This window comes from Carettochelys insculpta, chromosome 3 (assembly GCF_033958435.1).
Source record: "Carettochelys insculpta isolate YL-2023 chromosome 3, ASM3395843v1, whole genome shotgun sequence".
NCBI lineage: Eukaryota > Metazoa > Chordata > Testudines > Carettochelyidae > Carettochelys > Carettochelys insculpta.
The window spans coordinates 180,978,517-180,990,655 of record NC_134139.1 but is presented as its reverse complement, the minus strand read 5'-3'; the positions used below and the strand labels follow the sequence as shown (position 1 = coordinate 180,990,655).

General features: G+C 40.0%; 1 protein-coding gene across 1 annotated transcript in view; it reads left to right on the top strand.

The window, feature by feature from the left end:
• ROCK2 (Rho associated coiled-coil containing protein kinase 2) overlaps nucleotides 1–12,139 on the top strand; it is a 172,326-nt gene that overhangs the window by 81,424 nt on the left and 78,763 nt on the right. Inside the window, exons 4-5 of the mRNA XM_074991276.1 lie at nucleotides 7,408–7,545; nucleotides 9,780–10,040. Of these exons, the coding sequence (XP_074847377.1) occupies nucleotides 7,408–7,545; nucleotides 9,780–10,040 (399 nt within the window). The remainder of the gene's footprint in view (nucleotides 1–7,407; nucleotides 7,546–9,779; nucleotides 10,041–12,139) is intronic.

The following is a 12,139-nucleotide window of genomic DNA, read 5'->3' as shown; positions in this document are numbered from 1 at the left end:
GCTGGATGGAGTGACACAGTAGATCAGTAAAGAAATGTGACTGATGTCTAACGGAGGACATAAGTATTGTATGTTTAGATTATGGTCTTCATATTATTGCCAATAGTTTATGCAAAGGAGAGTATTTATTATGTGATTTTTGCCTATTGTTTTGTCAGGCAGACAGTGTGCAGAAGGAGGAATTGTACTGACTGAAATACAGATCTAAGTGGTCTTCTGTGATTTCTTTGCTCATGCCTTACTACAAATTACTGGTTATGGTCTAGCGATATTACTGGCATGAATCTTTACCATAGGATCTCCCTATCTACAAAATAGGGAAAGACCTACCCCTAGTTACAGAGTATGTTAGGTCCATTTACTGTCTCTTCAGGCATCTCTGGCTCTGGATGGCAGATCTGGATTGCACAGTTTCAGTGTTGCAAACCTGTGCAGTCTTATGGAGTTCATGAAGACCACACTAGTCAAGGTGCACGTAATTGACTACCACTTAATTGCTGTTTTAAACCTGTAAATCTATTACTTCTACTCTGCTTGCAGACAGGGTGCATGCTTCAGTGCTAGTCCAGATAAAAGGAGCACATGTCTCTTGTCTCTACTAGCTGAAACCTTTTCAGGAGACTAACTGTGACTCCATCTCTGTAGCAGCTTTAACTAAGTTTACCTATTTTTAACATGAGTGGCATATCTTCTGATACTTCAGATTACTTTCAAAACCATTCTGCGCCCTAGGACTTCACATTTCTCTCTCTGTGACAAGATTTGACACCATTATCAATGCTAGATTTGAAGGTTAGAGAAAGCTGTTTGCTTGAGGAAATTTGCTCTGATCTATGGATTACCTTTTGATACGGTATGTGGTGTATTCAGGTGAACCTGTTATAAAATGGCAGAATATGTCTTGGGGAGACTTGTCTCTTATGGCACCATTAATTTGTTTTACATTTCATTATTGAAGCAGGGATCAGGCCATAGAGTAAGTGTGATGCTTTAAGAAAGCACCCATGAATCAAACTAGCTTTAGTATATGAAGGACATTTTCACAGGTCTCCCCACAATATTTTGATATAAGTTTCTATTCAACTGTAGCATCTCATTTCGAGTATTGGATGCAGTTTATAGCATCAGGACAATTTCAGATAGACAAATGTTAGCTCCTTGATGATCACAGACATATCTACATACAGCCACACATACACACCGCTTTGCGGAAATGATAATTCTTCGCCTCAGATGCCTCTAAATTAGTTGCTTCACTGATGGCTATGTCAATAATACAAGAAAGGTCTCCCCTAGGTCCTTTCACATACATGGTCTACTCAGTACAAAGCCAATCTTTGATGTGTCATTGCCACATTTATTTGTTGTCCTGAGGTATTTCTGTTTCTCAGTGCTGGCCAAGATTTTGGATGTATATCTTGCAGTCTTCTCAGGAAATGTTTTTAGCCACCTGATAATTTGATACACCCCCAGCTCAGTCAGTGGGACAGATTGTTGTTTTTATTTGCAGTGCTTTGCATTGATCCTGCTACATAGGATCTAATTTCTGTCTGTAACTGGCTAGTTGAAAATTTCTTTAGTAGACTGGCATGCCACCTCAGTCCTAAAACCGCTAGTCTGATCTCACAGTAGTGAGTGATCCACCTTAAGGATCATCAACTGGTAGCATGTATTAAAGCCTCTGAGGAGTAGGTTTTTCTTTCAGGGCCTCTGTGCCAGCATTTCTTTGGCAATTGAGCAAAAGGATCTCTGGAAGCTCTGGATAATGTAACACAGCATCCAACATGTTTTCACAATGTTGATATTCGAAATGGGAAAAGAATTAGTTCTGTGAGTAGTTATGTGAAATCCTGTCACATGACAGTCACTTCCTTAATGCCTGAAATTTGTATGTACTTTAGAGATATTGCAGAATATGGACGGTTATTTTTTTAAAAGTCTACAGTTCCCATGAGCTAACTGTCTGGAAAACTGTTGCCTAGTAACAGGCTCTATAAGAAGCTGATCCTAAAATGTGCATGCTTGTCTTGGCAGCTCAGAGCTCATGTATTCAAGAACATAGTATACACATGCCTAAAGACGTCTTTAGGCATGTTTTAGCTGCGTTCCAGAGTATCTTGTGCCTTAGTATTTTTCTGCTTCTGCAACTAATGGTTATTGTCTCAAGAAATTATAGTGCTTGAAGGTCCTCAGGATGAGGTGGTTGTTTGAAGTTTCCTTGGTTACAGACCAGGCAAGAGGCAGTGCACGTTTTAAAGACCCTGCTATGAGATCAATAGGAGCACAACACACATGAAGTTAGGCAAATGGACACATCCTAGAAATAAAGTGTTTAGTTGCATAACTTAATTGGTCATTATATGATCAATAGTTTTCTAGTTGATTTTACTAAATCATTTGTCCTGGAATACACCAACCAAATCTCAAACTTTGACGTTATGATTTTATAAATTTAGGTTACTTACTTGTAAAAGAGAGCTGAATACCTTTCGTAAAAGCAAAAAGGGAGGTGCATGTATATACTGAAGATGAAACAAACTTGTGTTCTCTGATTCTGATTACAAAGTTTTAGGAGAATTCAGACATCTGTCCTTCTATTTGTTTCACTTTCATGCTATATTGTGTCATAATATCTGAATCCAACTCTTTAAGGATGCAAAAAGTCTTTATTGGGTCCTTTAAAGTGCCAGTTAATCTGTGTTTTATGTCATAGGTGAGCAAACTTTTTGCATTGTGACCCACTTTTTCATCCCTTCAATTAACAGGCCTCCCCCACCCCACCTTATGTAATCCAAACCATGGAAATTTCGATTATGTTCTTACGAAAAAAAATCCTTTCTGCATGTGCAAGAAAATGAGTATGTAGAAAGTAAAAACTTTATTAGTTGGTATATAGATGTGAGTACACATACATAAAAGCAGTATCATATTTCAGCATTTTTGATTAGATGGATGAGCCTAAGAACCAGCAGCTGATTGTGCTGTGCCCCCCCGATGAAATTTCATGCTCCCCTGCAAAGGGACCCCCCCCAACTTTGCTTGCCCTGTTCTATGTCACGGGGTTTATCTTTATCAAATATTTTGACAGGGTCTCATGCCCAAACTCCGCCTACTGTAAACGTTTTCAAAACTATTCCGGATTTTATGATTAAATGGTCTCATTTAGACTGCAATGCAAGTTTTAGACCATTTATTCAGTTTCAGCCTAACTAGATCAAGGAGCTGAGACTAAAGTAGATTTCCTGAAAGCTTTGTAGTGAGACATGTTGTTTTAAATACTTTAATGAACTGGAGAAGAGAGCAAACACTGAGATGGTAAAATTCCAAATGAGACAATGTAGGTTTGTTAAAATTACTGTTAAGAGGAATGTCTGAAGATGCCAGCGGAGTTAGACAAATGGGGAAGACTGGCAGGTGAAATTAAATATAGACGAACGTAAGGAACAAGTTGAGTTATACGTAAAAGTTCTAAATTTGTTTCAACAACTTAGGAAAATATTTAATGTGTCACTCTGCAAAGTTCAATGAAAGTGTTTCTTCATAGTGGAGCACAGGTTAAAAAACAAATCTATGTTAGCTTACATTAAAAATCGGACAGAAAATAATATTGAAATTTTACTATAATGTTCTAGATAGATGAGACACTTGGATGCAGGTCTGGTTGTTCCATTTCAAAGAATATAGCAGAAATAAAAGAGAGCTAGAGAAGGACAAGTAGCCTGACTGCAGGCATAGAAATACTGAGATTGTTTAGGTAAGGTGTCACCTACAGGGATGTATAAAATAGTGAAATCTATAGAGAAATTCAGGTTGTGTTATTTGCCTTTTATTGTAATAAAATAGCAAGATAGCTCACAAAGTTAAAAATAAGTGCATTTTAAATAGATAGAAGGAAATATTTTTGAACAATGTACATTAAAATTTTGAATTCACTTCTCAAAGGTACTGTTGAAACAAAAAGATTAATGGTAGTAAAAAGGTATTTATGAATATTAAAATCTGCAATTAAATTTGTTAGAATAAAATTAGGACTGTCAATTAATGTGTGTTACACATTTGAATAACGCAGGTCAACATTATTGCATTTAAAAAAATTAATCGCAGGTTAATTGACGACACTGTTCATGACCTTCTCCAAACTGCCCTTCAGTGGCACCTTTAATCCCTGGTTGCCTGCCCACAGTTCATACTTCCTCCCCTTGAGACGTCAACCACGCACTGGCGGGAGCAAGGGGCAGGCTGAGGGCCTGTGGCTGCACCAGCCATCCCAGACATGGTCCCTAGCGCTGCAGGCTATGGTGTCAGGCTGGAAGACAGTGGCTGAGCTGCGGGAGGTCACTTGCAGCCAGCTGGGTGCACCTGCTCGGGAGGGGATGGGCAGAGGCACATCTCTGGCCCCACACTGTGGCAGGGGCTCTGGTCCAGCTCGATAGCAGGGCTCTGTGGTGGGTGCTTAGGCCCCAGCCCCGGACCAATGCTGCTGATCTACAACAGGGCTCCAGCCCAGCCTTAATGCTGCTGGGTTTAGCCCTGGGGCTGCACTGCTGGGATCCTGCAGCTCGTTCCTCTGGTGAGATGGGGAATGCTCAGGGGAGCATAAGAGTTAGAAATCTGACTCCAGGCTCACCAGCTCTGCCAGTCCCTAAAAGCTTTGACATGCTGGAGGCAGACCACTTAGGGAAGCTTAGGGCCCCTCCACAGGCCAGAGCTTGGCAATGCGATGAGTGGATCCCCATCTGTGCATGCCAATGCAGGCAGCACACCTTGAATGGGGCTTGGCCATGGAGGAGGAGAAGGTCTACCCCACCCTGATGTGTGACAAATGCAGGCAGAAAAGAAGGTGACTCAAATGACCTGAAGGGGATTAGCAGGGGGACAGCTGCTCAAAAGGCCATGGGGTCTGGGTCTGTCTGCCACCCCAGCAAGAGGGTTCCTTTGATGAGGGCAGAAGGGATGTAGTTGGGGTGGGTTGGGGTCAGGGATCAGACTGTGACCGCTCGAGGAATTTGATTTTCCAGCTGGGATTGAGGCAGGAAAGATTGGTGTGAAGTGTCAAAAGAGGCAGGGGTGTGTTTTTTGTGTCCCTGTGCGTTTGTGTGTGTCTGTGCCCCCTGCTGGTGCGGATTGGCCCTTCTGTGCATGTTGCTATATAGCATGTCTGTGTGGTCACAACTGTCCCTGTTTATCACCCATATACAGTGTCTGTCTGTCACTATATAGTGTGTCTGTGTGTGTCTGTCTGAGTCTCTTCTGCTATACAGTATGTGTGTGTGTATCTACATTGTGTGCATGTATTCTGTATGTGTTTGTGCTGCTACACTGTGTGTGTGTGTTTGTGTTGGTACATGCTATGTTTTCTCTGTGTTTGTGTTGCAGGTATTATTATTGTTTAACAGTGCACTTGATCATGATTAATCGTGCAATTAATTTTTAATCGCACGATTAATCAAGATTAAGTTTTAATTGCTTGGCAGGCCTAAATAAATAATATAAGGGATTGCAATCATTATGTTTCAAGATGTAAAAATACAGTTTTCTTCTATCCCCATTCCACATTCAATGATGGCTTTCAAATATTGGTCTATTTTGTTGTTTCATTGTGGTACATGTGTTCTTAATGGGTAGATGAAAGTGACTCAGGAGTAATTGCTAGGTTTCACTGTCACCATTCACGTATGAATTTGCATTAAAAATGTATATTCCAGTAGCTATATTTTATTTTCAGTCTGTTCTAGGTCTGCAGTTCGGTGCCAGCTCTTGTAGGCCCCTGACTGAGGTGTGTACGGGGGCTGGGTTCTGTGCCCCAGGGAGGGATTGGGCCTCAGGGCCGCTGCCCCCTTTGCCCTGCTCCTCCCAACGCTGTCAGCGGACCTATAGATCTGGATATCTTTTTGGAAAGCATTGAGGAGCTTTGACCTATACAGTGCTATTTCAAGTATGTGCCTTTCACTAGTACAGATGGTAGGTATGTCTCTGTCATCTGTCAGTCATTTTCATGCTCTTTTCAATTTAGCAGGGCATTCTTCTCACAACACAAGAACTAGGGGTCACCAAATGAAATTAATAGGCAGCAGGTTTAAAACAAACAGTAGGAATAGATAATAAGACAGAAAATGTTGAATTACTTTTATATAAATCCATGGTATGTCCACATCTGGAATACTGTGCACAGATGTGATCGCCCCATCTCAAAAAAGATATACTGGAACTGGAAAAGGTTCAGAAGAGGGCAACAAAAATGATTGGGGTATGGAGCGTCTCCATATGAGGAGAGATTAATAAGACTGGGACTTTTAGTTTGGAAAAAAGATGATTAAGCGGGGATAGGATAGAGGTATGTGAAACGATGACTGGTGTGGAGAAAATTGTTATTTACTCCTTCTCACAACACAAGAATTAGGGGTCACCAATGAAATTAATAGGCAGCAGGTTTAAAACAAACAATAGGAAATAGTTTTTTTCACACAACGCACAGTTAACCTGTAGAACTCCTTGCCAGAGAATGTTGTGAAGGCCAAGACTATAGTGAAGGTTAAAAAAGAACTAGATGAATTCATGGGTGATAGGTCCATCAATGGCTATTAGCCATGGTGGGCATGGAGGGTGTCCCTAGCCTCTGTTTCCAAGAGGCTGGAAATGGGCAACAGGGAACTGATGACTTGATGATTACTTATTCTCTTCATTCCATCTGGGGCATCTAGCATTTGCCATTGTTGGAAGACAGGATACTGGGCTTGATGGGCCTATGGTGTGACCCAGTATGGCTGTTCTTATGTGCCTTGTTACAGTAGATAAGCTCATTCAGTTGACATAAGAATTCATCTCACTAGATGCGCAGCTTCCTGGGGTGGTTTGCCTTAAACCAGTGATTCTTTTGGGTGGGAGGAGTATTTCATCTAACTTCCATCTTGTCTCCATTCTTTTAAGATCTCTAGACTACTGGATGTTCTGTATTCAAGGAGCTATTTCAAAAGAAATCTTTTTCAATGCTAGCCTCCCAGTTGAATCCTCAAGCAGTGTCTGTCTTGAATATGGTCGCTGTCGTGCTGACCAATTGTTTATAAAGGAGGCAGCATATCAGTGAAGAACGAATTATTCTTGCCTGTTAATTTCTTTCATATGGTGATTTCAATAGAATCCCTCTAAATTATCGTAGTTGATTAAAATACTCTTTCAGAATGGCTAGAAATAAGTACAGCTGTAAGGTTTTTTCCCTCTGGTTTTGTGGCTTCTATCTAGTTAGAGTTTTCCTGACTGCCTAGAGATTTCAGACATAGAAATCTTGCTTGGTTACCACCTGTTTTATGGGATTTGCCACATCTCAGAAAACAGCAGGTAAGAGTAATTAGCTTTACATTGTTTTTAAAAGACCCATTAAAACCATTTCCCCTCCTTTTTAACCAACAGGTTCGCCATAAAACTTCACAGAAGGTTTATGCAATGAAGCTTCTGAGTAAATTTGAAATGATAAAAAGATCGGATTCAGCCTTTTTCTGGGAAGAAAGAGATATCATGGCATTTGCCAACAGTCCCTGGGTGGTTCAAGTAAGTGTTTTTTCTGTTGTTCTTAAATTTAAGCTAAATGTGTTTCATTTTTGGGTCAGTTTTGAATATACATTTACATTCAAGTAATAGGTCAGATTCCCATCTCAGTTTTGAAGTCACAACAGTGAAACATAAGAATCAGGGTCAGTGATTTTTTTTTTTTAAATTTATTCCTGTCCATCTTGATAAGATCAATTTTAGGATTTGTTTCCGCTAAATCTGGGATCAGCAATGTGATGCTCAATCCACTGTGGGTCAATTTAGCAGGTCCAGTGCAGACTTACTAAATAAAGCTGCTGATTACTTTCTCATTGACTCCAGTACTTCACTGGAACGAGACTAGTAAAGAGAGTTGATGGGAGAGGTTCTCCATTGACCCAGCAAGGTTCGGACCCCGCAGTAAGCAGAGCTAAGCTACATCTACTTGAATTATGTTCCTAACATCACTCAAATTGCATAGCTTAGATCAATTTGAACCCATAGTGTTAGACATGCTCTGAATTCGATGACTTCAAATGCAGTATAAAATGAACTGGACTTTCAGACATCCTCAAATCTGTACTTAGTTGAAATGTAATTTTTTTCCTGTGTTTGAAGAGGGAAATTATGAGTTAGATTAGCTATTATTGCAGTTACAAAAATATGTCAGGGAACTAAAAATTTTTTCTACAAATTTTTTCTGTCAGAATAATTTTATTAGCGGTTGCAGTACAGTTCAATTGTAATATCACATGTTGCATTGTGTCATTGCGGGATATTTTAGAGAAGAGGATTTAAGTGTAAATTTTTTTTTAGTTTTTTTTGCACCCATGTACCTCAAAACCTAAATCCAGAAAAAAATCTTCTTGCGTTAATTTAAGAGTTAAATTGTTACAACTTGAAATATTTCCAAGAGTGTAAATGTGGTTCTCTGCATGTACCAGGTAAATACAGTCATTTCATTTTATTACTGAACAATTACATAGGAGTGGCCTGGCTGTTTACACACAGATGGGATCAAGATGGGGGAGTCCTTAAGTGAATTCTGTGAAAAAGAAATTAAACTTATTTTGGTGCGACAGTAAACTCATATATTAACTGAAATGCATACCAGTCTATATTTATTAGTAAAGGTAATGACTTCATGTGCCTTCGCTTCAGAGACACATTAACCTGCATTTTTCATTTTCACTCTTGATTGGTGATGATATTTAGGAACTGTAGTATAATACAGAAATGAAATTATAAAGCAATTTTAGAGACTCCAATGACTGTTTAGTCATTTCCAGTACTCTGAATTGTGCTTGGGTCTCAGAGGGATTGACATTTCAGTAATGTCTCATTATGGCGATCTTCATTCTTAGAAACAGAATGATATAATGAATGGAATAAATAATAAATTAGTTTTTTTAAGATTGTGAGATAAAGAAGTTTTAAAGTTTAGCAGATGCTAGATTGCTGTTTTATTAACTAAATTCTTTATTAGAAACTGTATAAAAAATAACTTTCCTTGCATTGACCTTGAAATGCTCCAGTTATCTATGAGGTTCTTAGGGGGTGGCTTCTCTCATGGGTTATTTTTTTCCCTCAAAACAGAAGAAAACAAAGCACTTGATTAGCTTTAAGAAAAATAAGTATACACGTCCAAATCATTGTAATTTATTTATTGCTTGTTAGTAAATCTGTTGTGAAAAGTGGCATTAAGGAACATACAGATTTCACTTTTCATTGCAGACTTACACAGCCCTGCCAAACCTGGGGACAAAATAAGTCTTGGATGGCAGTCAGGAGAAGCATCGAGGGCTAGAGCCTGAAGCCCTGTGACTAAATCTTTAAGTCCCACGTCGGGGAGATGGGAACCAGGGCCAGAGCCTGTAACTGTGTGGCTGGAGCTCAGTGATAGAGCTGAATCCCCATGGGTGGATCCTGCCGCCCCACTACACCAGGGTTGAAGCCTAAGCCTCACCTGACCTGAGAAAGTGGGGAACTCAACAGCTGCCTGATCCTCCAGTGTTGAGCCTCAGGTGTTTCCAGAGGGTCAGGGCTCAGCCTCTGCTGGTAGCCTCAGCAATCAACACCAGGCTGGTGCATCCAAGAGGGAGGAGCCACATCAGGAGGCTGTGGCTGCAAGAAAAGCCCCAAGTGGCAACTCCTGAGAAACACTGATCTAAGAACAGAGTTTGATGAAACCAGAATAAAAGGACGATTGCTTTTTCAAATATCCCTCGAGTAATTTTCCTTCTTTTTTGTTGTAGCTGTTTTGTGCCTTTCAAGATGACCGATATTTGTATATGGTAATGGAATACATGCCAGGTGGAGATCTTGTAAACCTTATGAGCAATTATGATGTGCCTGAAAAATGGGCCAAATTTTACACAGCTGAGGTTGTACTTGCTTTGGATGCAATTCACTCCATGGGCTTGATACACAGAGATGTGAAGCCTGACAATATGCTTTTGGATAAATATGGGCATCTAAAGCTGGCAGATTTTGGCACCTGTATGAAAATGGATGAAGTAAGTATGCAATCTAAATACTTTATTTACCATGTAGACAGAGAATGTACAGGGTTTTTGTTTTGTTCTGTTTTTATTGTAAACTACTCAGAGATGTAGTGTCTGAAGGAATGTTCAGTTAATAGAGCTTCTTGCTTGGCAGAATATTGCTATCTAATTTTAAATAAAGGGACATTTTGTACTTTGTAACATTGGCCTATAATAATAAACAAAGGAAAGAAACCTACTTTTTGTTATTTCTGGGCATTTGTACATTTATGAATATCTTTGTGTTCATGCTTTAGCCAAATGTCTGAATAGCTCATGAGAGCTCTGAATTTACAGCATTAGCAATCTTGGAGCCGTTTATAAACTGACCCATTAGTATAAATCAGGAGTTCTCAAACTTCATTGCGTCACAATCCCATTCTGACAACAAAAAGTATTATATGACCCAGGAGGGGAGACTGAAGCCTAAGACAAACTGCCCCAAATGGCAGGGCCAAAGCCCAAGATGTTGCCCTCCTGGGGGTGGGAAGCCAAAGCCCCAAAGCTTCAGGCCCAAGTAGGGGGCCTAAAACCTGAGCTCTGCCACCCTCAGATGAAGCCCTTAAACTTTTGGCTTCAGCACTGAGCAGTGAGGCTCAGGCTTCAGCTTTGATCTTGAGACTTAGAGCTCGGTTTTGGCACTGGCCTCAGGTTTCAGTAGTCTGAGGCAGCCCTGGTGACCGCATTAAATGGTGGTGTGATCCACTTTGGGTCCAAGACTACAATTTGACAACTTTTGGTATAAAAAAAAATTGTTACAGAAGACGCACCAATTTACATAGTCCCGTATATTCATTGTTGTATATAATTACTCCGACAGCACCCCCTAGTGGTTTTCAACTTTAAAGTTTAGATATAAGTAATGCAGCCAGTGATGTGATTGGAGCTGTTTATTGCTAATATTAAAAATATTATATTATATTTTTTCATTGCCCAAATGTTAAACTATACTATCTAGTGGACCACATGCTTTAATGAGATGGTTTCAAGATAAAGCCTTATTAGGTCTACTAATAATGCTTTAAAGCAGATTTTTAAAATCTTCTGTATTTTTCAGTTTACACACTTCATTCTTTTGAAATGAAGAATACACTGTAATTTATTTGTTTATATTTTAATTACATATTCTCCCCTTTGTTTTACTCTATGAAGATACTGTAAATTGTGATGAATTATATGGCTATGTCTACACTACAGGAATCTCCCAACAGAAGTCATTGTCCGAAGACAAGTATCAGAGAGGTAGCCGTGTTAGTCTGCAAAAGCAACAAGGGGTCCTGTGGCACCTTACAGACTAACAGAAATGTATGAGCATAAGCTTTCATGGGCAAAGACCCACTTCGTCAAATGCAGGTCCACAGGTCCCCTCGTTGCTTTTGCAGATCCAGACTAACACAGTTACCCCTTTGATACGTGTTAGTCTGTAGCTTCGAGAACAACAAGAAGTCTTGTGGCACCTTATAGACTAACAGATATTTTGAAGCATAAGCTTTCGTGGGCAAAGACCCGCTACATCAGATGCATGAGTGGGGGGTGTGGTTTCAGAGCGGTATTGTTGGAGGAGATCTGACAAAATTTCTTTCGATAGAGAGCAGCCACACACAAAAATGGGTCGAAAAAGTGATCCTCTCTGTTGACAGAGTGGCCGGACTGCCCAGCCCTCTCTTGACAGAATGGCCGATTGGAAGCACAGCGGCTATGGCTACCCGGTGGTCCAAAAAACCTGTCTGTTGACAGAGGGATCCCCAGCGCATCCACAAGTTTTTTTGTTGACAGATTCTGTCAAGAAAAGCATTCTGCCCTCATGGGGGAGAAGCAGAAGGCTATCAATGAAAGTGCTGACTTTGTTGACAAAACCCCGGTTTTGTTGGCAAAACTTTCTAGTTTAGACATAGGCAAAGTGAATGTGCAAATGTTATCTTCTCTGCCCTTAGTTTTAAATGTTTCTCTAATTTTAATATTGGTGCTCCTTTGTTACCTCAGCTTTGACTTAGCAAGAGTATTATTTTATCTGAAAGATACTTTATGCTTTCTTCTGACGCATTATGCTACGATTTGTGTACACTACTTTT